Source organism: Micropterus salmoides, unplaced genomic scaffold, assembly GCF_014851395.1.
Source record: "Micropterus salmoides isolate LMB-PRFRI ecotype aquatic unplaced genomic scaffold, ASM1485139v1 Ms_hic_scaffold_21, whole genome shotgun sequence".
NCBI classification, from domain to species: Eukaryota; Metazoa; Chordata; class Actinopteri; order Centrarchiformes; family Centrarchidae; genus Micropterus; species Micropterus salmoides.
This window is the reverse complement of record NW_024041262.1, coordinates 6805195-6832523: the sequence shown is the minus strand read 5'-3', so window position 1 is coordinate 6832523 and position 27329 is coordinate 6805195. Positions and strand designations below refer to the sequence as shown.

At 42.5% G+C, this 27329-nt stretch overlaps 2 protein-coding genes across 2 annotated transcripts in view; both read left to right on the top strand.

Annotated features, from left to right (window-relative positions):
* The window catches only part of pkd1b (polycystic kidney disease 1b), a 42319-nt gene extending 20189 nt beyond the window's left edge, over positions 1–22130 (top strand). Inside the window, exons 21-41 of the mRNA XM_038736388.1 lie at positions 57–312; positions 471–666; positions 804–971; positions 1371–1511; positions 1778–1988; positions 2392–2515; positions 2809–2952; positions 3038–3476; positions 4934–5048; positions 5134–5348; positions 6277–6479; positions 6569–6766; positions 6852–7006; positions 16486–16686; positions 17100–17274; positions 17389–17571; positions 17662–17671; positions 17942–18097; positions 18188–18374; positions 19906–20017; positions 20110–22130. Of these exons, the coding sequence (XP_038592316.1) occupies positions 57–312; positions 471–666; positions 804–971; positions 1371–1511; positions 1778–1988; positions 2392–2515; positions 2809–2952; positions 3038–3476; positions 4934–5048; positions 5134–5348; positions 6277–6479; positions 6569–6766; positions 6852–7006; positions 16486–16686; positions 17100–17274; positions 17389–17571; positions 17662–17671; positions 17942–18097; positions 18188–18374; positions 19906–20017; positions 20110–21027 (4507 nt within the window). The 3' untranslated portion in view covers positions 21028–22130. The remainder of the gene's footprint in view (positions 1–56; positions 313–470; positions 667–803; positions 972–1370; positions 1512–1777; positions 1989–2391; positions 2516–2808; positions 2953–3037; positions 3477–4933; positions 5049–5133; positions 5349–6276; positions 6480–6568; positions 6767–6851; positions 7007–16485; positions 16687–17099; positions 17275–17388; positions 17572–17661; positions 17672–17941; positions 18098–18187; positions 18375–19905; positions 20018–20109) is intronic.
* A 1594-nt stretch (positions 22131–23724) lies between these two features.
* Positions 23725–26686, top strand: LOC119916043 (pepsin A-like). Its single transcript, XM_038735894.1, has 9 exons — positions 23725–23796; positions 24085–24235; positions 24330–24447; positions 24942–25060; positions 25344–25540; positions 25687–25803; positions 25915–26056; positions 26173–26271; positions 26363–26686. Exons 1-9 carry the CDS (start codon positions 23741–23743, stop codon positions 26498–26500), a joined length of 1137 nt encoding a protein of 378 aa, XP_038591822.1. The 5' UTR covers positions 23725–23740; the 3' UTR covers positions 26501–26686.
* Positions 26687–27329: the final 643 nt, after the last annotated feature.

Sequence of the window (27329 nt, the reverse complement as noted above, 5' to 3'; positions counted from 1 at the left end):
TGATTGCTCATTTCGCTGAATAAAGAATTACTTCACATCACTGAATTTTCTTCCAGTTTGAACGGGACGCACAAGCCTCTCTCAGTCAACCTGACCTCATCTCTGGTCGACGGCGGTCCTGTCCATGTGTCAGTGTGTGTGTTCAGCTCTCTGTGCCAGTACTACAGCGTGAAGGAGAAGCGTTGGAGCAGTGATGGTCTGCAACCACTGGAGGGGAGCACACTCCACGCAGCACGCTGTCTCACCCAGCACCTCACCGTGTTTGGGGCCAGTTTGTTTGTTCATCCTGGGGCCGTTGTTCTGCTGGCACCGGTATGTGAGAACACAAAGCATTACACCAGCTGTTACTTAGTGCATATTTTTGATTGTTTTGTCAAATGAATACCTGTAATCCATTTCCCAAATGCAAAGTCAGGATTCAAAAGAGGATAGTGAACCGTGTTCCCTCCATCCGTGTGTTATCTGTGCAGTCAGGCGGTCCCATGCGTAACATGGTGGTGGGGATTGTGTGTGCTGTCCTGGTTCTGATTCACCTGCTGGTGGGGCTCATCGCACATAAACTGGACCACTTGGACAGTTTGAGACTGAGCCAGGTCCCCCTGTGTGGCCATCCTGGGCTGTACCACTACAGAGTGCTGGTCAAGACTGGCCGGCGGCAAGGAGCAGGTCAGCCAGGGACAAGTCAGCACAATGTAGCAATAAAAAAGCATAGAATTTAAGGAATATATGCATTTTCATGTATTCATGAAACCTCCAGCTATATATAATGGAAAGGATTAATGCTGCGGTATCACACCCATCAGGCACCACAGCACATGTTGGCATCAGTCTGTATGGTGTGAACAAGAGCGGCTCTCGCCATCTCCAGAGGGATGGAGCTTTTCAGCGTGGCAGCCTGGACCAGTTTCACCTGGAGACAGATGACAACTTGGGAGAGGTTTGGAAAATACGCATCTGGCATGATAACACAGGTACACAGGAAACTGGAAAAGTTTATATAATCTGCCTTTGGGATTAAGATAATATTAATTCAAGTAAACTAAGACATTTTTGACTTTACATTGTTAAAAAGTATGGTCATTTCACCCTTTAGATAGATATGTTGGTTCATGAAAAAGAAACAGTTTTAAAACCTGGTATAAGACCAAATGATTTGTTGAAAATTAAATATTTTTAATACATCTCTGCACCAGATTCCAGTAACAAACCTGGTTTATTTAAGTAAGTGTGTGTCTGTGCCTACAGTTTGTGTGGCTTCGTGCAGGTGTGAGGATTAATCCCAGTAATTCCTCTTGAAGCAACACTTGATAGTGTAAGTCATCTGAATGACTACATGTGATTGTAGCTGTGTATCATATATGTAAATGCAGGTCTGGACCCGTCCTGGTACGTTCAGCATGTGGTGGTTTGGGACCCTCTGACAGACCACATGTTCTTCTTCCTGCTGGAGGACTGGCTCTCTGTAGAGAATCAGAAGAACGGCTCTGTGGAGAAAGAAGTTCTCGCCTCATGTAAGCTTGTTCATGTTATTTTTAACGGACTCATATATTCGTCTCATCATGTAATGCTTACAAGATGAGATGCAATTTGTTGTGAGTGATAATCAACTTTTTTTGTGATTCTGCTTGGGAAACAAGCAAGTATATTTTCATTTAGCCATTGATTACAGTTCTGGATTAAATGATCTATCAACATCTCACTGTTGCAGAGTGGTTGAGCCGTCGTCCAGTGGCTGTGTGGTGTTTTTTCCCCCAGCTTTTTAATTTATCCTCCGCAGGTCCCGAGGAGCTTTCTCAGTTTCGACGGGTCTTTACCTCCCAGCTGATGTTTGGGATGGTTGAGCACCACCTGTGGCTGTCGCTGTGGGAACGCCCTGCCCATAGCCGCTTCACCAGGGGTCAGAGGGTTACCTGCAGTGCTCTCACGCTGCACCTCTACCTCGCACTGGGGGCTCTGTGGTACGGGGCTGTTGGCACAGAGGGGCACAGGTAGGATGGCTTAAAGGCCTCATTATTATAACCATTAAACAATCATTTCATGGCAGGGACTGAATGAATGAATAGTATAAGAAACGTCAGATACTGTAGTAATTGTCAAACTTTTATATATCTTTTACATTTGTGTACCTGCTAATGGAAGATTTGTCCACATGATTCAACAACATTTTAATAAAGATACAGTCCATTTAATTACAATGACAATGTAATATATAATACTGTATCAATACATTATCTGTAAAAAATATAATATTGTGCATAATAGTATGTTTAGCTCCTTCAAAGTGAGTCAGTATGGAATTAAATTTGAGATTTTTCTGATATAAACCAAGTCTTTCGCTAGATGCTGTAGAGTTGATCAAATGAAACCGATTTTTATTTCTTTTTCCACAAGCGTACCTGTTTCAGCCCAGCTGCTAGTTTACGTGGAGGCGGTTGCTGCTGGAATGACTGTTGCAGTGCTGGTGTTTCCTCTCCAGTGGTTCCTCTGTTTCCTGTTTAGAAAAGTTCACAGTCAGGTAACTTAACACAGCTTAAAGCCACTTGAAAGGAACCTCATATGACCTGAAGCAGCTGATTTACCTGTGTGTTCATTTTAAAAATTGTGCTGCGATGGAGTTTTGGTAGGGTTTGTTCTTGTCTGCTCTTAACAGGTACATGCAGTTAGAGGTCATTTCAGGGATGTGTTGGACATGCGTCCGAGCTTTGTATGTCAAACAGTCTTATCTCAGAGTGTGTGTGAAGTGCGTGTTTTCCCTTTATCTGAATGTACACTCATGCTCAGGCAGCAGTTTATGTGTGTGGAATGCAGGTTACCATGGACATGTCAGTTCCTCCTTCTCCTGTTTGTCACTCTGTGGAGATGGATGTCCACCTTGGCCAATCGGAGCTCTCCGGCCCTTCATTCCTGTCTCTCCCAGACTCCTCCGGCCCAGTCCGGGATAGTCCTTCATCTGTGAGAGCGCACACACGTTGACACTCACAAGCAAATATTTGCTATTCTCCTTCTGTATAATTAAGTGTTACTCTGGTTTCTGTAGTTACTGGAGAGCAAGGCGTTTGACTCCAGTATCCTGGACTTTTGGGCTGGTTTGGCACCCCAGAAAGATGGAGCATGTCAAGAGGAGGACATAAGGACATGGCCGTCATGCGACAGCCTCCTCAATCTATCAGTAGGCCCGTGCCTCACCAACAAAACTCTAGCTCCCGAAATCTGCAAGGCTTCACCTGCTCTTCTCCCAAAACGCCAGCTGAAGAGAAAAAAGGCCCTGATGCAGCTGCACCCGGCCTCACCCTCCTCCACTGATTCATCTAGTGCCCTTCTCTCTCCCCTTTCACATATCCCCCCTCAAAAGACATCAAAAGACATCTCCAGTTCTCACCAATCCCCTGCTGCGTCTGGCCAAAAGGTCTCCACCAGGAACACCAACTCAGTACAAACCCATAACCACAATCTGACAACACTTCTGACTCTGTCTGGTGAGAAACTGTTTGAACTCAGAAATTCAGATATTCACTGAAAGGAAACTTTTTGTTATTTTTATGGTTCTTCAAAGCAAAGATCAAATTGTTTCAAGCCTGTTCTCCGAAGGTTAATAGTTGTTATGGAAAAAGTTGGGAATCTCACTCAAGAAGTGCAGGCAGGGAAAGTGTTAGAGATGAACAATAAATCGTTTTCATATCGAAATTGAGATTTGAAAGAACGTTATTAGCTAATTGTAAAGGCAGCAATTCAAATTTTGACTAGGTTAATTATACAGCACAGCTGTATAGGCACGTGCATTTTACAAAAACAAACTAAACTGGAGGAGAACGTGGGATGATGGCGTCAGGCAAACCGACATGGGCAGCGGCTGTTTCGCGGTTTGTTCGGTGTCAACTCACATTGAAGTGTTTCAGCAGAGAGTTTAGCCTACACGTTGTTAACATGTTAATTTGTCATTTTGTGTGCTTCAATTACGGATATCAGCTCTCTGAGAGCTCGCACTCTGTGCAGGCTACATCCACATGGAGCATTTCAAAATAAGAGCGTTTTGCCTGCCTGATTTTGCTGACTTGTTAAGATTTTGTTGATCTGTTCTTGATTTTTGTGCTTCTATCATGATTAGGTAGGCTATGTAGTTAAATTGTTTCTTTTTTTGTGTGTTTCAACTATGTTTATTGTTGATACACGATCGGGATTCTTTATTATATTTTTATTTATTTTTATTTTTACGTTCGGGAGTGGTTTATTTTGAAAAATCGGCTTCTCTATGCCGTCCTATGTCTTACTTCCTGCCCGGTTCATCTGTTCTGTGCTGCTTGATATGGCTTCTGTCAAAAATAGACTGGCAGTGAATATTGAACTTTAGCTGAAATCAAAAAAAGAATTGCAAATCACAAGATCGCAATTAAAAGATTTTTTTTACCCAAATCGTTTTCTCCTAGAAAGTGTACTGCATAAAAAGGAAATTAAGCACATAATTTAAAAAGAGAATATTAAGAGAGAACATGGGGCGGCACAGTGGTGCGGTGGTTAGCACTGTCGCCTCGAGAAAGTCGTGGGTTCAAACCCCGGTTGCCCCGGCCTTTCTGTGTGGAGTTTGCACGTTCTCCATGTGTCTGCGTGACATGCAGGTTGTTTTGTGACCCTAAATTGTCCTTCGGTGTGAGTGTGAGTGGTTGTTCGTCTATATGTGGCCCTGTGATGGACTGGCGACCTGTCCAGGGTGTACCCCGCCTTGCGCCCGATGTCAGCTGGGATTGGCTCCAGCCCCCCGCGACCCTGTACGCAGGATAAGCGGTTGACGATGGATGGATGGATGGATGGATGGATGGATGGACAACAAACATTGCTCATAACACTCATCTCATCACAACAGTTCATAGGTTGGATCCTTAGGCATAGATAAAGTGTGTATACTAAACTGATTGTGTATTTTTGTACTTGATGCCAGATGAGGATCTGCTGATGTCTATAGCAGCAGCAGCAGAGGACACAGCAGATATAACTAACAGCAACTCAGACAGCGGCCGGGATTCACCTAGGACCACCTCCTCACTCTCAACCACGTAAGGAACGCTTCTGTGAATCACGCAAATGCAATTCGGCGTGGCTAAGAATAATCTGTAACACTATGATGTTGTTGCTTTTTAGCCGAAGCACCTCCTGCAGCAGCTGGTCAGAACAGAGTGAGGATAACTCCCTGTATGGTGCAGAGATCCACAAGCCAGACCCACAGTGCTGTCCCTCCCTGTATGGGGCAGGACTCTACAAGTGTCCCTCTGTGCTCTCTGTAGACTCCGTAGCCAGCACCTTCCTGCCGAGCCCTTCTCCTGACTCTACACTTTCCTTCTCCACCACACGCATAGGTACTAGACCAGCTGATTCACAACTGGAACTGTTCAGTCAGATAAACCCCAAAAGCCCTGTTGGATGAACTCAAGTACCCCATCATCCACCAAACTTGTCCAATTATGTTCATAGGAATTGATTTTAAACTTTTTAAACAATATTAATGATATAGACATTTCATGCCTTTAGGTACATTTTGTCAAGTTTGCATTTATGCAACCGCCACAGTAGCAGAGGTTGGAAGTTAAACCATTTATCTGCTTTAGCAATCTATTTCAACTGTCTGTTCAAAAATGTTGGCTCTCGATTTCAAACAGTTGTCCATTTATTTTAGCTATGTATTTCAATTGTTTATCCATTACTTTTAGTTGGCTGTATTTCAGTTGTAGTTGAAATAATTATGTAGTAGTAGGACTTATAGCTAACTACTTAATCTGTTAATCTGTTTTAACCATTTATCCACATCAATTAGCTATTTTAACTTTTTTTCTATTACTAAGTGTTTATACTGCTCATCCATTACTTTTAGCTAACTTATTTGAATTCAACTGTTTATCCATATCTTTTGGCTAACTATTTCAACAGTTTTTTCATAACTTTTAGCTAGTGTTATCTGTTTCAGCCGTTTAGCCACTCAACTTCTCTGCTCAGTTGATAACTAACTAGTTTTCATGCATTCTCTAATCTCTATAACCTTATTCTTACAACACGTAGTGTTGAGGTACAGCCGAGTCAAGATGTGGATATATATATATATATATTAAAATTCAAATCAGATTTTTTTATTTTTTTACAATTACAGTGGTTGAGCTAACCCACAGTCTTTCTATGTGTCCTCTGAACAGCTGCTTAGTAAGTGAGTCTTGGGGTACAATTACCGATTGAGAATCACTGTACTAGACTAGGCCCAGTAAATACCTAATTGATATCTTTCCCCTTCCCTAGGTGTTGCTCGAGGTCAGCCCAGCTGGCTGCTCCCTCCTTGGACACTGTGTGTGATTTACCCTCTGGTGGCTCTGCTGTTAGGGTCCTGCCTGGCTGTGGTCGGTCTGTACGGCAGCTTCTTGTCTAGAACAGTAGTCCTCATGTGGCTGATATCGGCTCTCTCTGCCTTTCTCACCTCTGCCCTGCTACTGGAACCTCTCAAGGTGAGTTCAAACATGTCATCTAATTAACTCCTTTCTTAGTTCTTTGGTGGATAATTCCTTTGTTTTGCAACACCATCTTCCCTGCTCAGGTGTGTGTGCAGGCTTTGATCTACACAACACTTTGGAGGCCTGTGGATCCAGAGGTCGAGGACCAGCTGGCTCAGGAGACCACTGTGGTGAGGGCATTTGGAGAGCATGGTGGGAAGGTTCGGCCACTATGCGGCTATGGGCTGCTACAGGCAAAAGAAGAGGCCCGCAAAGTCCGAGCTCTGCAATCACTTATGAGGGTAAGAATTAAAACAAACCTTGATGGCAAATTGTCTCCAGAAGCATCACATGTTTTGTTAATTATCTACTACATCTTTTCTGTAGCATTGTGTGTGCCAGCTGTTATTTCTATTGCTGGTGCTGATGGTGAACTACCAGGACAGCGCAGAGCAGAGGCAGGGCAGGCTGCTGCACTCCGCTGTCAGACGTCGTCTACACACAGCACCCTCAGGCGTCCCTAATCTCACCTCACTCAGAGAGTAAGGACAACACTCAGCTTCCTGCTGTTAAAACACTGCATCACACCAAATGCTGCCACACACTGTATGATCTGGGAGATCCCCTGCAGTATCAGTCTCTGCTTGTTCCAAAACAACATTATAATGACTTGTTTTTTTGTCAGATCTGTAGAAGGCTGGGGGAAAGGTGGCTGATGGCATGCATTGCTGTCAACCACAGTGTCTTCTTTAATATTACAAGTACAGGTTGTCAAAGTTAGAAACTACTCTTGTGTCATATAGTAGCCATGATTCTTATTGTCGTTCTCATGTTGGAATACTGGCCTGCGGCCCAGTCTCCAAGGGGAGGGGATCATACTCTGCTTCAGTATGTCACAGTACATGACACTTCCGACACCATGCTTGACTGTAGGCAAGACACACTTGTCTTTGTACTCATCTGGTTGCCGCCACACACGCTTGACACCATCTTAACCAAATAAGTTTATCTTGGTCTCATCAGACCGCAGGACATGGTATCAGTAGTCCTTGTTCTGAAGCCACGAATATACTCGGGAGCGGACACGGACGTGGACAGTTGCGAACCCCACGGAAGCGGACTGCTTTAATCTGTTAATACTACTTTCTGCAGTCAGCTTGGCGGACACGATCCACACATGCGCAGTAGATCAGTTGGTGCCCTGGTAGCACGGAGCCTTGCGAACTCACGGACGTGGAAAGTATAATCCTTGCCTTAGTCTGCTTGTCTTCAGCAAACTGTTTGCGAGCTTTCTTGTGCATCATCTTTAGAAGAGGCTTCCTTCTGGGACCATTTTGACGCAGTGTGCGGCGTATGGTCTGAGCACTGACAGGCTGACCCCCCGACCCCTTCAACCTCTGCAGCAATGCTGGCGGCACTCATACCTCTATTTTCCAAAGACAACCTCTGGATATGACGCTGAGTACGTACACTCAACTTTGGTCGACCATGGCGAGGCCTGTTCTGAGTGGAACCTGTCCTGTTGAACCGCTGTATGGCCTTGGCCACCGTGCTGCTGCTCAGTTTCAGGGTCTTGGCAATCTTCCTATAGCCTAGGCCATCTTTATGTAGAGCAACAATTCTTTTTTTCAGATCCTCAGAGAGGTCTTTCCCATAAGGTGCCATGTTGAACTTCTAGTGACCAGTATGAGGGAGTGTGAGAGCCAAAGAGAACCAAATTTAACACACCTGCTCCCCATTCGGGAGGGAAAATGGCTAATTGGACATTTTCACTTCACTCACTTTTGTTGCCAGCGGTTTAGACATTAATGGCCGTGTGATGTGTTATTTTGAGGGGACAGCAAATTTACACTGTTATAGAAGCTGTACACTCACTGCTTTACATTGTAGCAAAGTGTGATTTCTTCAGTGTTGTCACATGATGTGAAATGTGAGTGTTGTACTTACTTTTGTGAGATACTGTACATACTGTATAAAGCCAAAAAGCCTTTGGTTGACAATGACATTGCCTTTGTGCTATTCCAAATTCCCTGTACAGCAAAGGGTCTAATGTCTTCATATACTCACTTTGGTTTGGTTGGTATAAGGTTTAAAACGACAAGGAACTAATAAAACTTAGCTGGTATACCATTAGAGCTTTTATCATTTTGCTTTTTTATAAACAAAAGAATCCATTTGTTTTAGTGTACTATCCAGCCTACTATAGATAACAATATGAAATTCGGAAGAGTTCAGCTTACAGGAGTTAAAAATAATCTTATTTATTTTATTTTTATCAGGTAGGTCAATTGAGAACAGATTCTTATCTGCAACGGCAAAGTTGTGCAGTACAATATCATGATGTCTGTGAAGATCCTCAGTCATCCAGATCATAGTTATCCCAGGAAGGTTAAAATCAAGGGCAACTGAAATACGTTGAAGATACTTGAGGCCTCTCATCCGAGAAGCTCCTTCAGTTCCTGTTCAGTAAAGGTTTTCAGTGATCCAGATCACAGTTATCCAGAACTGAAGAAGTGAAATGTGAATGAATATGAAACAGGCTTACCTTATTCTTGATAATCTGTTGATAGTGATCATGACTGGCCTGGAAAATACAAGGAAGCCCTGGATCTATGACTGGTAGGTGTAAAAAGGCATTGGCACCATATAAGTATCAAGAACAAAACATTGTTCATCCAATTTCCTGTTCCTACCTCTTAAGTCTAGACAGAAAAATCGGGCCGGCGGTTATATTGGCCCATAACAGCTTACTGCAGAAATATTTTAATATAATAGATTTTTTTAACCTATATATTAATCCACCTGCTGATTCTCAGTATGTGTTGTATCGTGCTGTGTGAATTTCAGCCAGGAAACATTTACAGAAAGTACCCAGCTTGAAGAATTTTACTTAATGGCTCAGGATCGGACCTGTGTAGGCAAACCTCTGGTCTTTGGCAGTCCTCAAAAGTCAAAGGCTTGGGAATTATTAAGGCATCTGATAACAGCAGTGGCGTATTGGTCAATTTAAATCTATTTATTTGGTTTACAACCTTTATTTCAATGACATTTCAATCCTTTTTTCAACATGTAGCACGTACTACAGGATCCCCTGTAAGATGTCACAGCAGTAATGGCGACATGTAAATCTGCCTACAACGTGGAACACTGGATAGAGAGTCATTCTGAGCCTTTGTGGTGTCAAAAAAAATACTGATGCAACATGGAAAAAGTTGATATTAAAGGATTTTTGTAACTCCTATTATTATATTTTGTCTCACTGCTGTATTTCTGGAAGTACAGTTACCGTAATTTGGGGATATATCATTCTTACATTCCTTAGTCATTGCTTGTTGTGCCTGCTTCAGCACTGTAACCAGTTTTTTTGTAGTTGCTGGCTGCTTTTGCCTGCGCCAAGCGAAGCCATGCCAACTCGCCAGCTAGATTGTCATGTATAGCAAGTATTTCCACCATTTGTTTCATATCTTCACTTAGCAAGGATATGTGTGTCTTAATTTCCTTAAACGATGTCGCAATCTCAGCCTTATCTAACCCAGAACTGCTTCTCTGGATGTCTAAAGTTTCACTCTTAACATATGTAGTGCGGTCTTCAGCGTGGTCTCCATTGCGTAGTCCGTCATCTCTGGACTGCCAACTGTGAAGGAAGTTATAATTTTCAGAATGTCTTTCACTTTCCCTTGTGTGACTTTTTCCTCATTTCGGAAGTTAGATTTTATTGGTGACTTATATTCAGGTTGAGACCTGTTTTATCAGTTAAGGAAGGTTCAAATGTCTATGTTAGCAAATTATTTTGTCAGAGCTTCCTTTCTTCTACTGTCAAGGAGGTGTAAACGTCATCTTCCTTCTAACCCATAGTCCAGTAAACTACTAGAACTGTTAATACAAGTAGTATTAATTTAGAAAAGCAGACAGATAAACTATGTAAAATCACAGCACAATATTTTAAATATTTATTAATGTTAAATTTAAAGCCCTTTAGAGGTTTAGGTAAAGAGAAAGAAGGGGAGGAGAGAGACATAGAGGGGCAGTGGGGGATTGAGAAAATGGGGGGGGGGGGGGGGGGGGGGGGGGCATAGAGGGGGCAGGAACTGTGGACTGCAGCATCTTTACAGCCTCTGTGACCTGCAGCATCTTTACAGCCACTGGGACCTGCAGCATCTTTACAGCCACTGGGACCTGCAGCATCTTTACAGCCACTGGGACCTGCAGCATCTTTACAGCCACTGGGACCTGCAGCATCTTTACAGCCTCAGTGACCTGCAGCGTCTTTACAGCCACTGTGACCTGCAGCATCTTTACAGCCTCTGTGACCTGCAGCATCTTTACAGCCTCTGTGACCTGCAGCATCTTTACAGCTACTGGGACCTGCAGCATCTTTACAGCCTCTGTGAAATGCAGCATCTTTATAGCCTCTGTGACCTGCAGCATCTTTACAGCGTCTGTGACCTGCAGCATCTTTACAGCCTCTGTGACCTGCAGCATCTTTACAGCCTCAGTGACCTGCAGCATCTTTACAGCCTCTGTGACCTGCAGCATCTTTACAGCCTCTGTGACCTGCAGCACCTTTACAGCCTCTGTGACCTGCAGCATCTTTACAGCTACTGGGACCTGCAGCGTCTTTACAGCCTCTGTGACCTGCAGCACCTTTACAGCCTCTGTGACCTGCAGCATCTTTACAGCTACTGGGACCTGCAGCGTCTTTACAGCCACTGTGAAATGCAGCGTCTTTACAGCCTCAGTGACCTGCAGCATCTTTACAGCCTCAGTGACCTGCAGCGTCTTTACAGCCTCTGTGAAATGCAGCATCTTTACAGCCTCAGTGACCTGCAGCATCTTTACAGCCTCAGTGACCTGCAGCGTCTTTACAGGCTGTGATGTGATGGCAGTGTTGGTGGAGGAAGAAGCGTAGGAAGGTTGGAGGTTGATCCTGTCTCAGTGGTCCAGACTTCTCTAAAAATCTTCTGCCTCTGTCTCCATGTTCCATATTTATAAATGTTTATTAATGTTAAATTTAAAGCTATTTAGAGGTGTACATGAAATGGTGGAGAGAAAGAAGGGGGTGGAGGAGAGTGGAGAGACATGGAGGAGGCGGGTGTGGTTGAGAGTAGGGTTGGGGGTTGAGAAAATGGGGATGGGGTTGAAGAAATGGGGGACAAAGGTGGGGTTGAGAGTGGAGTTGAGGGTTAAGAAAATGGGGTGGGTATAGGGGGCAAGAAGGTGGAGGTGGTGGGTTTGGAGAAAGGAAAAATGGGGTGACGTTATTATTATGCCAGCTTCTGAAACTGGTCCTGATCTTTACATGTCAAGACATCTGCACTTCAGCACAAGTGCTCCTTTTAAAACGAGGTTGCTTCATCTTTTCTCCTCCTCCTCCTCCTTCATCTTCTTCTCATTCTTTTTGGGAAAATCATAAAATACTATCAGCATAGAAACACAAATAAACATCTAGATTTCAACAAAAAGCTAATCAGGATATGTATTCAAGTCAGAAACTGAATAAAGAAGCACAAAATTGGAAATTTTGAGATTCACGTGCTTTTAGGTTAATTACAAAATAAGTAAAGCATCCTTACCTTTGAGAAGAAATAGGGGAAGAAGCAGAAGAAAAATTTGCTCTTCTTTGCCTTGGTCTCTGCAACAGGCAGAGACCAGTCCACAGACGTCTGGCTGAAGGTTTCTTCATCATGGATCATGGATTGCAGAGTCTTTGCAGCCTCAGTGGACTGCAGTGTCTTTGCAGTATCGGTGGACTGCAGTGTCTTTGCAGTATCGGTGGACTGCACTGTTTTGACAGCCTCGTCAAACAGATCTGAGGCAGATCTCACATTCTCTTCTGTCCTGATGGAAAGTCTCAAGGTGGATCCTGTCTCGGGGGTTGGGTCTTCTCCAAAATCCTCTGCCTCTGTCTCCATGTTCTCTGGATTGCAGAAGCTTTGGCATACCTTTGTAATGTCCTCATCGAGATTCTGATCAAATGATGTGATCATGTCTGAGATATCCGACTCAGGGGAAGAACACCAAGAAAAGTCTGTCATCCTCCCGTTCTCGCTCATGGAACAACAAGAAGAGGAACCTGTTGAGATGTTGTCCAAGCTCACGGAAGACCAAGAAGAGGAACACGTTGATATGCTGTCCTCGCTGATGATGGGATGGGTGCAAGGACAAGTGTACTCCATTTTCTTTGCTTCTTTATCTTGCATTTTCTTCTCATTCTTTTTGGGAAAGTAATAAAAAACACCAGCTTTAGAAACACAAACATCTACAGTCCAACAAAATGCTAATAAGGACATGTGTTCAAGTCAGAAACAACTGGATAAAGAAGCACAAAATAAAATATTTTGGGATTCAAATGCTTTCAGGTTAATTACAGAAGGAAGGAAAGAACGCAGCAGAGATGTTGAGCTGCCTGAGACAGTTCATCATGAATCTTTCACAGTGTCTCTGCTGGTTTGTGCCACCTGTTATATCTGGTCAGATCTGGTCCAATCGATTCCTGTGTACTTTTAAAGTGGCCGCACTTATTAGAATATTCATGTAAGTACATCCTTACCTTTGAGAAGTAAATGTGGTAGAAGCATGAGACACGGTTCCTCTTCTTTTTCTTGGTCTCTGCAGCAGGCGGAGACAAGTCCACAGACGTCTGGCTGAAGGTTTCTTCAGCCTCAGTGGACTGCAGTGTCTTTGCAGCATCGGTGGACCGCAGTGCTTTGACAGCCTCGTCGATCACGTAGGAGACGAGCATTTTGCCTGCCTCGGTGATGGCAGTGATGGTGGAGGAAGAAGAGACACAGGAGGCAGATCTCATGCTCTCTTCTGACGTGAGGGAAAGTCTCAAGGTTGATCCTGTCTCAGTGGTCGAGTCTTCTCCAGAATCCTCTGCCTCTGTCTCCATGGTCTCTGGATTGCAGAAGCTTTGGCAAACCTTTGTAATCTCCTCATCGAGATTCTGATCAAATGATGTGATCATGTCTGACATATCCCAGTCAAGGGAAGAACACCAAGAAAAGTCTGTCATCCTCCCGTTCTCGATCATGGAACAACAAGAAGAGGAACGTGTTGAGATGTTGTCCAAGCTCACGGAAGACCAAGAAGAGGAACACGTTGATATGCTGTCCTCGCTGATGATGGGATGGATGCTAGGGCAAGTGATCTCTTTGTCATCAAACATGTCATCGCAGTGCATCAGATCATCAAGATCCTCAGCGGTCTGATCACTGGTTCCTGATACAGGGATGTTGGTATTCTCAGCGGTCTCTGAGTTTCTGGAGAACGCAGGAGAGCTGGAGATTTTGTCCATTTTCTTTGCTTCTTTATCTTGCATTTTCTTCTCATTCTTTTTGGGAAAGTAATAAAAAAAATCAGCTTAGAAACACAAACATCTACAGTCCAACAAACAGCTAAACAGGATATGAGTTCAAGTCAGAAACAAACAACTGGATAAAGAAGCACAAAATAAAAAATGTTTATGATTACAAAATAAAGGGAAGTAAAGAATGGAGCAGAGATGTTGAGCTGCCTGAGACAGTTCATCATGAATCCTTTATAGTGTCTATCTGATCTGGTCCAATCTACTTCTGTGTACTTTTAAAGTGGTCGCACTTAGTAGCATTTCCATGTAATTACATCCTTACCTTTGAGAAGAAATAGGGGAAGAAGCATAAGAAAAGTTTGCTCTTCTTTGCCTTGGTCTTTGCAACAGGCAGAGACCAGTCCACAGACGTCTGTCTGAAGGATTTTTCATCCTCATCACCAGTGTTGATGGACTGATGAGAATTGCTCATGTCTTTAAGTGGAGCTGCCTGAATCTTTTTCCTCTGCCATCCACTGAAACACCTCTTCCACCTCTTCTTCTCAGAGGACCGCAGCGTCTTGACAGTAATTTCAGCCTTCTCTGAGTTTATGGAGAACGCAGGAGAGCTGGAGATTTTGTCCATGTTCTCTGCTTCTTTATCCAAGTTATTTGAATCAGATATCTAGAGGAGAAACACAAACATTACTTATAAGCATATGTGGTTAAATAAGCATACATCAACCAACACAAGTTGTCTGGTGATTGTTCAGATGTCATGCCTGTAAAAATCTAGTCTGTGACAGATGAGCTGATGCTGCCTGTCCCCGAGCTCACACTGAAACTCACTCACTGCTGCTGTTTCACAGAATTTCCTTCACTATAAACGTCTTCATCATCTTTTTATATGTTTTAAATTGTGCAAATTAATCTCTAAACTCTAAACCAACTTAGTGCTTAAGCTTCTGTAAAGTGCATTTACTTACCGGTCTCTGTTCAGTGTTTTCCTCTTGTGGTTAAACGTTTGTAGTTTGTAGTTTAGTGCTGGTAATGTCTCTGTAGTGTTCACTGTGGAGAAGCAGGTCTAAACTGAACTTCTGGATCAGTCTGCAGGAGGGAACACTGACACAGCGTGAGGTCACAGAACTCTGGGTGTTCTGATAGAACCCTGGGTGTTCCAATTAGAGCTCTGGGTGTTCTGATAGAACACGTGTTGGCACTTGCGACTGTATTATTTACATTAAAATTTATAATTAAATATATACAGTTTATGTATAAATATATATATATATATCTACACACACAGTGAGGTTTTCTAACTTCATGGTCAGATTAACCTGCTTGAAATATGATCACAAATATTATATTGGGCCTCCTCTACATGTAAATACGGCAGGGCCTGGCTTAGTTGATATTATGGTTCAAAATTCATGTAAAAAAGTGTGCAAATAATTAAATTACCATAAAACACTTGACACACTATGACAGGACCCATAGATAGGATCTGGGGGCCCTGGGCAGTAGTCTGCTTTTCCTTGCTAGCAGTCCTGCCTTGGCTGTCTGTAGACAACAGAGACAAAATCAGGTCATCACAAGTGATGTGAGTACTTATTATCTACAGATAGCAATCAACCACATATCACAGATGTGCTGTCACCTCACACCATTTTATGGGAAGTAACAGCTCCACACGTGGTTTGATTTTTAGATGCTATTCCCCCTCTTTCATCCCCATGTTTCCTGTCTTTCTCTTCTGTGTAGGTAAAAAAATGTGTTGTCATGGAACACTTTTCAAAACGATGGTACCAAACAAATACGATCTAGATTAACGAAGACTACAGGTCAGGAGGTAAAACAAGGAATTTGTGATTCAATAAGAGGGAAGAAATTGAGATAACAGGTTAAAACTAGAAGAGTGCACTCAGTAGAGTGCAGATGCCTGCCAGGTGCGTTTGGGGGCGTGTGTGCTGTAAACAGGGCAGGGCTGGTAGAATGAAGGGGAGACAATATATAGGTTACATGATCAAGGTGTAAGATTCAGATTACACAGGCTATGTTGAGACAAACCCCCTAAAAGTTCAATACACCAGCGAAATAAGATTTCAAAGAGAAAATACCAACAAACGAATCCAACGAACCAATGTGACCGCCAAGTTAGTCATTCCTAAAAGAAACAAGACTCCACACTGAAGCAGCTGTTGATGACTTGCGACCTCTACCAGCTGGTTTAAGAGGGGTGTGGAGCCAGAAGTCAATGAAATAGAGTTTTTGTGAACATTGTGAATCACCACAACCATGAGAGGTCCTTGAACATACAGTCAGAAGTGTTCACAAAAAAATATTAGGCTGATCGGTCCAGTAGGATGCGAAATTAGCTGAGGACTGATACACACACACACACCTACACACACAAGGTACAAGGTAGATTTATTTGTCACATTACAATAGGTTGTAATGTGAAATTGAGTTTGTAGCTCTCTTCCCTGCTATGTAGCAGACAATATACAGTAATACAATGTTAAATTTGGTAAACAGAAATGAGGATGAATTTGAGTTTAAGAGTCTGAAAGCTTGGGGGAAAATGCTGCCTGCAGTCTGGTGGTGCGGCAGCATTAAATGCTATATCTTTTCCCGGAAGGCTGCATATATAACATATAACAGGGTGTGGCTGGGGTGGGTAATGTCCTTTAGTATCCTGAAACTGAAACTTATGTCCATTCTCTCTTCATCCAGCTGGTCAGATGCAGAGCAGTGGATCAACCACACCTTAGGACCACACATACACCAAAACCTTCCACTACGCCTCGTTGGATTGCCACGACTGGAGTACACACATGCTCTCAGTCCTCTGGCAAGTGTCTTTTGGGGAAATAGCAGTGTAACAACACGCCAGCTCCTGGCTGACCTGCACATGGCAGACTGGAGTAAGAAACAGTAAGTGGATTTTTAAGGGCAAGGAGACAGCCTCTCCAAGACATTTATTAACACCATCAGTATGAAATTGTTAATTCCTCTGAGAGCAAGAACAGAGTGAATTCCTCTTGAAAATAATGAGGCGTTGCACACCATTAAAACAATGCAACAGTCTTTCTTCTGGGAACAATTGGAGCAATAAGAGATGATGATTTTCTCATCTAGATAACCAAAGTATTTTGCATTTTTGCAAATGATGCTGAATCTTCTGATGTGATTTGTTTGCATCATTTTAACCCTCCATTGCAGTGATGAAATCTATACTTTTCAAGATACATTGATTATATATTGGGTTTCATACCTTACCATATCTGTTGATATTTATTAAGAAGAAACATTTTTAAATATCTAAACTATCTTTTTTCTCATCCCAGGTGTAAAATGCTTTCTATCAGCTTCACGCACTACCACAGGGAGTCTGGTTTATTTGTGTGTGTGTCTGTACAACTACAGTGGGCTCAGACACAGAGAGTCACCCCCTATCTCTCCATCTATCCCCTCCTCATTCCTTCATCCCTCTCTGGACTGGACCTGCAGGTGGCACTTACGGTAACAAGCACTGTAATCCTTTCAAATATATAAAGTATAGAAATTAGGAGCAATACGTATTCTTCAAATAAGAAAATTATTTAATTGATAAAATCCACTGGCTTTATGCTGCAGGTTCTTCTTCTCATCTCTGCTCTCCTAATCTTGTTTGGAGAACTGTGGTCCATGACTACTAAGCGTGGCCAGGACCTGCGTCAATGCAGACACTGGTTCCAGCTTCTCCTGGCCTTGTTGTCCCTGACAACAGCTATCCTGCAGCTCTGCTTCCTATCCCAGGCTACTTTCTGTCTTACCAAGGTAAGGGATGAAAACAGAAAACTTCCATTGAGATTACCTCCAACATGAGCGACGTCTGAGCAGGCTCCTGTTATATGTTAGCCTAATGAGTCCATTCTTGACCAATGAGTATTACTTCTGTCACAGTAAAAAATTACTATTCTGTGTGTTATGATGACCTTACAATAACCTGAAGACTATGTGCCATTTAGCTTCGGTCCCATCGAGACAAGTTCCTCTACTTCCACAGTGCTGCCCTTCTGGCACAGAGGTGTTCTCAGTGTGCGGCTGTCCTGCTAACTCTACTTGTTCTTAAGGTAAAGCAAGGTTTCATCTTTAAACAACTCTATATTGGTCCACAGTTTTCACACTCTATTGAATATATACTCATTTCCATTACTGTGCGTTCCAGCTGCTGGGAACCTTGAGGTTTGTGCGGTGGTGGGTGGGGATGGGCAGAGTTCTGCAGAGAGCCTGGAGGGAGCTGTGGGCTCTGACTGTCCTACTGCTGCTGCTGCTGCTGCTCTGTACTCACCTAGGAAACACGGTACTAATAGATTCAGCTGAATCTAAATTTTGTACAAAAGAAATGTATTTGATATTCCTCTGTCTTTGTTTCAGCTCTTCTCCCATTCAGTTGAAGGTTTCCTGTCGGTACATCAGACCGGTGTCTCAGTGCTCTCCATCCTGCGCGGCCGGTTGGCTCTCCAAAGATTATGCAGGGTTCACCCAATCCTTGGGCCTCTCTATGGGCTACTACTGATGGGGGGAGGTGTTTGGCTATTTGCCAAACTTTGTGGAGCTGTTCTCATCCGTACATACAGGTACACAATATTACCAGTGGTAAACTTAATTGGTGTTGTGTGAACTTTAAGGCAGGTCCAAGTCATTTTCAGCATTTGAGTGGTCTTCAAAAGCTGGGAAGTGGTGCACGCAAAAAGTACAAGTTAGGTTTATTTGTCACATTGCAACAGGTTGTAAAATGAAATTAAGTTACTTAACTGCCTTCTACTACATAGCAAACAGTAATACAAAAGCAATCATAAAAATGCTGGACAGAAATAAACTATATAATATATTCAATGGAGCAGTGCTTAGGAGGAAAAGATCTGATAGCTTGGGGGAAGAAGCTGCTCTGCAGTCTGGTGACATGGCAGCAGAAACTTCTATATCTCTTCCCAGAAGGCAGCAGGGTGAACAGGCTGTGCTGGGGTGGGTGCAGTACCCGACATCACTGATGCACGGGAAATACTGTAGTTACCAATGATCTTCTGAGCAGTTTTACCCGCTGCAGAGCCCTGCGGTCCTGGGCCTTGCACATCCCATGCCAATTTGTGATGTTTCCAGTCAGGATGCTGTCTATGACATCCTGACTGAAATAGAAAGCATTCTCATTTAGAGGAACAAGAACAGGAAAAGTACAGCCATGCTAGCAGCTCTGTGAGGCTGTACTTGGGGAATGTGGCGCTTTCAGCTAAATACTTAAATCAGCATGCTAACATGATCCCGACAATGCTAACATACTGGTGCCAAGCAGGTGAAATGTGTACCTTGTTCACTTTCTTGTTTGCCTGTAAACACTGAGTGCAGCAGATAGAAATCACATTCGATTTGCTGGTATTTGGTCAGAAACCAGTTGGACAAATTAAAGTTTGCTGAACAGATGGTGCTTTGTGAATGGGTCACCAAACTGATTACAATTCATCCTGTGGGGGACGTGAATGTCTACATCAGTCCATCCAGTAGATCTTGATATACAGTGTCTCACTGGATACATGAAGTGGATAATTGGTGTGGGAGACCCGGGTTCAACTCCCAACTGTAATACATCCACTAATGTGTCCCTGAGCAAGACACCTAACCCCTAGTTGCTTCAGAGGCGTGCGACCTCTGACATATATAGCAATTGAAAGTTGCTTTGGATAAAAGTGTCAGCTGAATGAATAAATGTAAATAAGTGACCTATTGACTTAATTAGAAATGTCTGGGGATCACCAAAATCTTTAGGGTTCATCATCTTGACACCATAGATATCTGAACAAACTGTCAAGGGACTCTATCACATAGTTGAGATATTTCAGTCTGGATCAAAGTGGACCGACAGACATCACCATTCCTAGCGGCCACTAGGAATGCTAAAAAAATGTCGACATAGCCTAGTCTGAGTGTAGAACAGGCCTACAAGCTGCCGACTGTACTCAAAAGAATGCTGAACATCAGATGTAAAATCGTAATGTTGCCAATGAAAATGCTGAAATGAAAGCGCTATTGCTATCATATTGCTAACTTCAAAAAGGAGTTTTTTAAGGGTAAATAATGGTGGGTTTCATTGCTAACTATTGTCTTGTCCTTAAGGGCGGAGCAGGCTGAGCTGCACCATCCGAACATTGAACCCCAGGACTATGAGATGGTGGAGTTTTTTATCAAAAGACTCAAGCTTTGGATGGGACTCACCAAAGCTAAAGAAGTAGGTAGTGCATTAGTTGTGGTGTTTTACAAATGAGAAACTTTCGCAGTCAATTCATGTTACTGATTCTACAAATTTCTTTACCTTTTTAGTTCAGGCATAGGGTGAAGTTCGAAGGTATGGACATCCCCCCTTCCAGGTCCTCACAGGAATCCCATCTTTCAACCCTGTCTTCCACCCCAACCTCTGTCCGCTCTCCTTCCCTGTCCTCATCATTGTCATCCCCCCGTCCACCGTCTTCGGCTCTCTCCACGAGGTCTGAGGACTTGTCAGTGTCAGAGCCTGGGTTTGACGTCCAGCCCTACCTGGACCGCCTGCTGCCCTGTGTCAGTGCACTACTATCTCGTTTTGATCAGGTCAATCAGATAACTGAGGACGTTCACAACCTGGAAATGAAACTAGAAGAGGCTCAGATACGAAGAAGGAAGGGGTGGATCAGTAACAAGATCAAAGGTGCTGAAAGATTCAAAGAGTCGGCAAAGCCAAAGGAACTGGAAAGAGAAGGAAGGGAAACAGCAGAAGTTAGAGACACAAAGACAGGTCTTCTTCACCCCAAGCCACAAGTCTCCCTTCCATCCTCGTATTCTTTCTCTCACTCCACGCTTCACTACTCACCTGTATCAGTCGGCATCTTTCCCCGTACACGTAGCACCTCCTCCGAGTCCGAATTAGTACCATTCTACCCTCAAGCATCTAGCAACAACCATACTTCTGAAGCAGCCAAGCTTGCATCTGGAATTTGTGGTTTGTATCCTGCAGGTTCTCCTGGATTTGACAGGTTCCCCAGGAGAAGAGCTTGGCATTCTGGGAGCTCTCACTCAGCTGATGCAGCACAGAGGATCTTCCTGACCCGAGGTGGAAGTGGTCCATGTGGCAATGGAAGAGAAAATGTTGCATTCAGTAAAACTAGACCCAGAAGTGATGAAGGGGTAGGAAAGCCTTTTAGTGATGGAGTCCCTGTGAAGAGGAAGGCTTGGATCTCTGAAGGGTCAGAGACTGAGCAAGACTAACCATGTTTGCCTATACTGGTGAACTTAGTTGACAGATCCTGTTCTCACTGGATCTCTGTAGCTTCACTAAATATTTGACATAGAAAAGGAGATTTTAGCACACTACACTTGGGCTCAGTACCATTTCACCTCTTGCCCCTACCTTCTATTTTCAAGTGTACCCCTTGGCCCTAAAAACAGAGTTACAACATGGGGTTGAAGTATTCCCCTACACAACGGAACAACCCTTCAGGAAACCCGAGACGTCATCAATAGTCGACAATGGCTCTGACATGAATTTTCACAAGATTTCTCCATGACAACGATTGACAACAACTCCAATATGTCGTCCTCCGCTGTGGTAATCTCTCTCATGGTAACGTTATATTGCACATCAAGTGATCTAATAAGTCACCAATTAAAAATGAAAAGCTTTATTACCAGGTAACTAACGTTACAAGTGAAGCTAGCTAACGAGACAGCATGCTAGCGGCTGAGCTAGCGATTTTTAAAAAATTGTTTTGGAGAAAATCACCATATTACGTTAAAAATGGCATTAAAATAAGAATAACCATGGTTATCATAAATTATATTAAGAAAATACTTGTATTCTGAGACCTTTCTTGTAGCCCTTCTGTTTTGAGGGCTATCTAGCCCTACCCGTTCGCTTTACCACTCTATCGCAACAAGAATCGGGACACCCTACCCCTAGCCGTGAAAATGAAAAACGGAGGGGTAAGTGGTAGGGGCAAAGGGTGAAATGGGATTGAGCCTTGGACATGACAGTAGGAGGTCTTTTAAAATAAATGTCTTGTATGCTAAGGAGTGTGCATGGATTTCCTTTACTACAAAGTATTTAACTCCTATTAAATGCATGTACCTGCACAAGAAGAAATGCACTTGCAAGTCTTTTTTTTAATCCCCAGTAATGATTACAACAGAAACCCTGAGTTGATAAGCCTAAAATGACAAACTTTAGTAAAGTTCACTGTTGCCTACTTCTCTGATGATAATATTGTTCATTATGATATTGCATACATGTAAATGCAGTTATATGCTTTTATACATTTGTAAGAGACTCAGGATATTTTACTCTACTGATGAATAAAGACAAGTGGACATTTGGTTTGCGTTTAATTTCTTCAAACATTTTATTTATTTTTTTATGTTCTACTATAACAGTAGTGTGTGCACTTGTGTTTCTATTAATGTGTTTGGTTAATATGATAACACAGCTCTATGAATATTTTATCAGCAGTAATTCATATTATTACCTTTCTAAAGGAAAAGACCTTGATATAAGAGATAGTGTAGTGAAAAACACTGTTATTGCCAAGACCCACATACAAAGGTGACTGTGGTGTTAGTCCAGTGGCAGCCTTAAGCATATGGGGGCCCTATTCAAGATCAAATGTGGGGCCCTGCCCCACCCCGTGATGGGGCAAGTGGACACAAATGCACAAAATTACTTTAATCATCAATTTTAGAAGACATTTGCATACATTACAACATATTTATTTATAGCTATGACCTTAACCTTTAATTTACTGCTAGTTAGAATATTCTAACATGCCAAAGAAATATGGCTCCTGGCGAAAAGCATGGTCTCCCCAACACAGGGACACAGAGAAAAGGTCAGTCTATATAATGATGTCATACTTATTGGTCTATGTTAAAACAGCCACAGCAACCACAGTACACAACAGGAACTAATGCATGGGCTCTAAGGGGGTTGAGGAGGGAGAGACCGAGAGAGAGCCACGACCTATTAATGCAGCGCATTGAGGTTGTTTCATAGAGGAGATGAACATGTATAACACAGATCTGTCTGTGTGTCAGAGACTCCAGCCTGCAGTGTAGTTCATACACTGCACTCATAAACCACAGAATGGTAGCTGAACATTAGGCTTCATGACCAAAATAGTTTTTATATCATGTCAACATTTCTGTCCATATTCACACTCTTCTTCTCTCTTGCTCATCCACCTCTTACACGTTTGACTTTAACATACATGGAAAATGCTTTAAAATTTTGATGATATGTAGTTACATATAGTAGTATGTTGGTTTGGTTTTAGTGCTGTACAATATATACATGACATACTTGCAAAATTATGGCAAATATCAAAATAAAAATTATTATATTAAAACACAGATTTAATCGTCAAGTAATTGAGTATGGGGTATGTACATGCACGACAAAAGTTAATATTAAACCCTAAAAGTGTTTTTTATGTACCACAGCTGTGAATTTATCTTGATCATCATTTTGCATCACCTTTTGACCTTGCGAAGAGAACCGTTGCAATCTAGTTTGTCAGTTAGCACACTCAACATGAACACAAATATTATACTACGCTGCAGTTGTGCAAGCTTTCTCCAAAGGTTTATGTTCTTTCCTTTAATCACATAATTGACATTGTCTTGAGGTCAACAATTACTTTGTCCATTACTTATCTATACTTATCACTTTTGTGTGTTCATTGCCTTATCATTGTGTAAAGGTAAAGTATCAGTCCACCTGTATAAAAGAGAATGCCTGTCTGTCTTTAGGCACTCAGGTTTTAGAGTCTAAAGGTGAGTATACCACAGCATCATAGACCTGCTACATTGCTATTGCAGATTTCCAGTTTTGGTCGTTTTGTACAGCGACCTTGATTCTTGATTGATTGCTTGCTTGATTCTGCCCGACTGAAATTCATTTTCCAACACAGCTGACAGCAGATCCGAGACAATGAAGTGGGCCTTTGTCGTGTGTGCCATGGTGGCACTGTCTGAGTGCCTCGTCCAGTAAGTAAGCCGCAGCACTCTATCACTTCACTTTCCTTTAGATTTATATTTTTATCTACTACCTAAACTTCATTACCTCATCTGAAATAACTGCAGACATATGACACTTAAAGAACAAGTATTGGGCCTGTTTGTATGAGTAAATCTGATTTTGAGTTAATGCAGCTGGGTCAGGAGAATGTCATGGGTCATGTTTCCTAATGGATAAATAGTGAAAGGGAATAAAAGGCATACAAATGCAGCTGAATGGAGGGGAAACAATAAGTTGCTCCCTTTGTTGAATCCTAGGGTCCCTCTGGAGAAGGGTAAGACAGCCAGGGAGTACCTGGAGGAGCAGGGTCTATGGGAAGAGTTCAGGCTCAAGTACCCATTTAACCCCATGGCCAAGTTTGACCATCGCTTTGCAGTGGGCAACGAGGGCATGACCAACGATGCTGATGTGAGTAACAGCTGCTAAAGCTTGACCAGATAGATGAACAGCACTTTGAGAAATGGCTCGTTTTGCTCATCAATCATCTCCTCTTGCTCTCCAGCTGTCTTACTATGGAGTCATCTCCATTGGAACCCCTCCTCAGTCCTTCAGGGTCATCTTTGACAGCGGCTCATCTAACCTGTGGGTGCCCTCCATCTACTGCAGCAGTGCAGCCTGCAGTATGTAAAACCATACATGCATATATACACCTCCACACATTTAATAGACAAATGTTAAAAAAAGGTTTGGTAGCCATTTTCAGAAATTTTTGTCATCATATTTATTTTATTTGGAGGTATTTTCAACATTAATATTTGACAGTGCTTGTTTGTTAGCTTCAGAAATGATTGTAAGGTTTAACAGTTAAGGTGAGGAGAGATTTTGGTTAAGGGCAGGGTTTAGGCATGACACCTACCTACCCAATCTACTCAAGCCAGATAAAAAACAAAAGGTAGCTGTAAACTTGTAGTTTTAAATCTCACTTTAAAGCAATTTTGCTTTGTAATTTACTTTGTTAAATTGCATGAAGGAACATTTGATTTACAGCGTGTTTCAGCTACTTAACTTCATTCATTTCTTAGTTTTCTTACTGTTTTCACTGTCATTTGCATCAAAAACATTGTTATTATAAATACGATATCAGCAAACAACTCTTGTCGTGTGTACCTTCCAGGCAACCATAAAAGGTTTAACCCTACCACCAGCAGTACCTACAGAAACAATGGCAATCCTCTCAGAATCCAGTATGGCACCGGCAGCATGACTGGCTTCCTTGGATACGACACTGTGACAGTGAGAAATAAATAGTATTACTTCAAACTGGAAAATGAATAACTATTCACAGTTTTTTCTGTGGTGGGATTATTACTTTGTCTCACTGTGTTCAAGGCAAAGATATACCTGTATTCTTTAACACTTTTGCCCTGCACGGTCATGGTCATATTTGTTGCAGCCAAAAATGTCATTAAAATAGAAAAGGCAAATGAAGGGGATGAAGGAGATTACAATTTAAAAGAGCCCGCTGTAATTTGGGACAGTCATCAATCCCAGCACTGTCTTTGTGTCTGTCTGTCAGGTCGGTGGACTTGCTGTGACCAACCAGATCTTTGGCTTGAGCCAGACTGAGGCTCCCTTCATGCAGTACATGCGTGCTGATGGTATCTTGGGCCTGGCATACCCAAGCCTGTCCGCTTCTGGCGCTACACCCGTCTTCGACAACATGATGACTGAGGGCCTGGTCAATGAGGACATCTTCTCTGTGTACCTGAGCTCGTAAGGACAGCCATACCTCTGCACTATCCTATCTAGAGAAAGGGGAATGTTTCTGGACCAAACTGTTACTATACACATTTTTACCAAGGCTTGGACATCAGCAGTTTCTAGTCAGTTTATCAATAAGATTTTGCTTTCTTTTGTAGAAACTCTCAGCAAGGCAGTGTGGTGACCTTCGGTGGTGTTGACCCCAACCACTATTATGGCCCCATCACCTGGATTCCCCTCTCCAGAGACCTGTACTGGCAGATCACAGTAGACAGGTAAAGCCACGGATACAGCATCACAGGTCCTCAGAAATGTATCCAAGCGATATTGCAGGCACAATTGTTTAATATCGACCTGATGCATGCTGTACTGCACATCTCTTTCAGTGTTACTGTCAATGGTCAAGTTGTGGCTTGCAATGGTGGTTGTCAGGCTATCGTGGACACAGGCACTTCTCTGATTGTTGGACCTCAGAGCAGCATAAGCAACATCAACAGTGCTTTGGGAGCTACCAGCCAGAACGGAGATGTAAGTGCCAAGAAAGATGAGTTGGTGGATTGAATTCTATTGCTTCAGCTGAATGTTGATTAATTTAACCAAATTCCTTTATCTTTAACTTTCTTCTCTCTCTCTCTTTGCCTCAGTATGTTGTCAACTGTAACAGCGTTGGCCAAATGCCTGATTTGACCTTCCACATCCACGGACAGGCATTCACCCTCCCAGCCTCTGCCTACGTCCGTCAGGTAAGTGTTTGTTTCCTTGCCAGACTTTCTATTGTCTCATCTCACTATAGTTCCCCTCCATCTAAATTCTTCTTCTAAATCCCTCCCACAGTCTCAATACTACGGCTGCCGTACTGGCCTTGGCAACGGAGGTGACAACCTGTGGATCCTGGGTGATGTCTTCATCAGACAGTACTATTCCATCTTCAACAGAGCCCAGAATATGGTGGGTCTGGCCAAGGCTAGATAATCAACCTGAAGTCACCTCTCCCAAGAGCCATGCCACAATCATATGTACATCTTAGTGTGATAGTAAGATTTACAACATGCATGGTTTTTTCAGTGCTACTGTAATGATGTGTAATCCCTGAGACTCAAATCTTGATCCTATAAATGATAAAAATGTCCTCAAATTCAATAAAAAGAGTTAAGTCAATTTTACTGGAGTTTTGTCAAATTGCACAACAAACAGACACGGTTCTTTATCATTGGCAATGATTAGCTACTACTGTGTAACATCTCATATAAGATGGAAACTCAACGCAACACAGCCTTTGATGTGAATGTGCTTCATACAAAACACATAAGAGAATAACTTTACATTTTTGTAAATAGCTCTACTGTATGTTCATAAGGTTGCAGAATGTTCCAGTTTATTTCTCCTCCAACCTGTGCCCTGCACAATAAATCTATAGTATGTTGAATAATGATTAGTTTGCATTCAGGTGAGTCTACTCTGTGGCCACAAGCAATTATGGCTTATTTTGGTAAATACTAAAATATAGTGTAAAAGTGGCAGAAGTAGCCATAAAGTAAGCAAACTAAGTTTGCTTGCATTAGCTAACATTTGCCACAGTGAGCTACTTGTCATTCATTCATGTACAACAAAATAACCTATGGTCAAAAGCACGCTCTGGCTTTTGGAAGCTTTGGATTTGTCTGCATGTATATTTAAGACTCTTTTTTACAAGATTCTCATTTGGAAATGAGTCATCTGGAAATTTAAGCAAAAATTTTCAAGCATTCAAGGAACTTATGCTTATGTTTGCTTAATTAGCTGGGTAGCTGCAACTGATAAA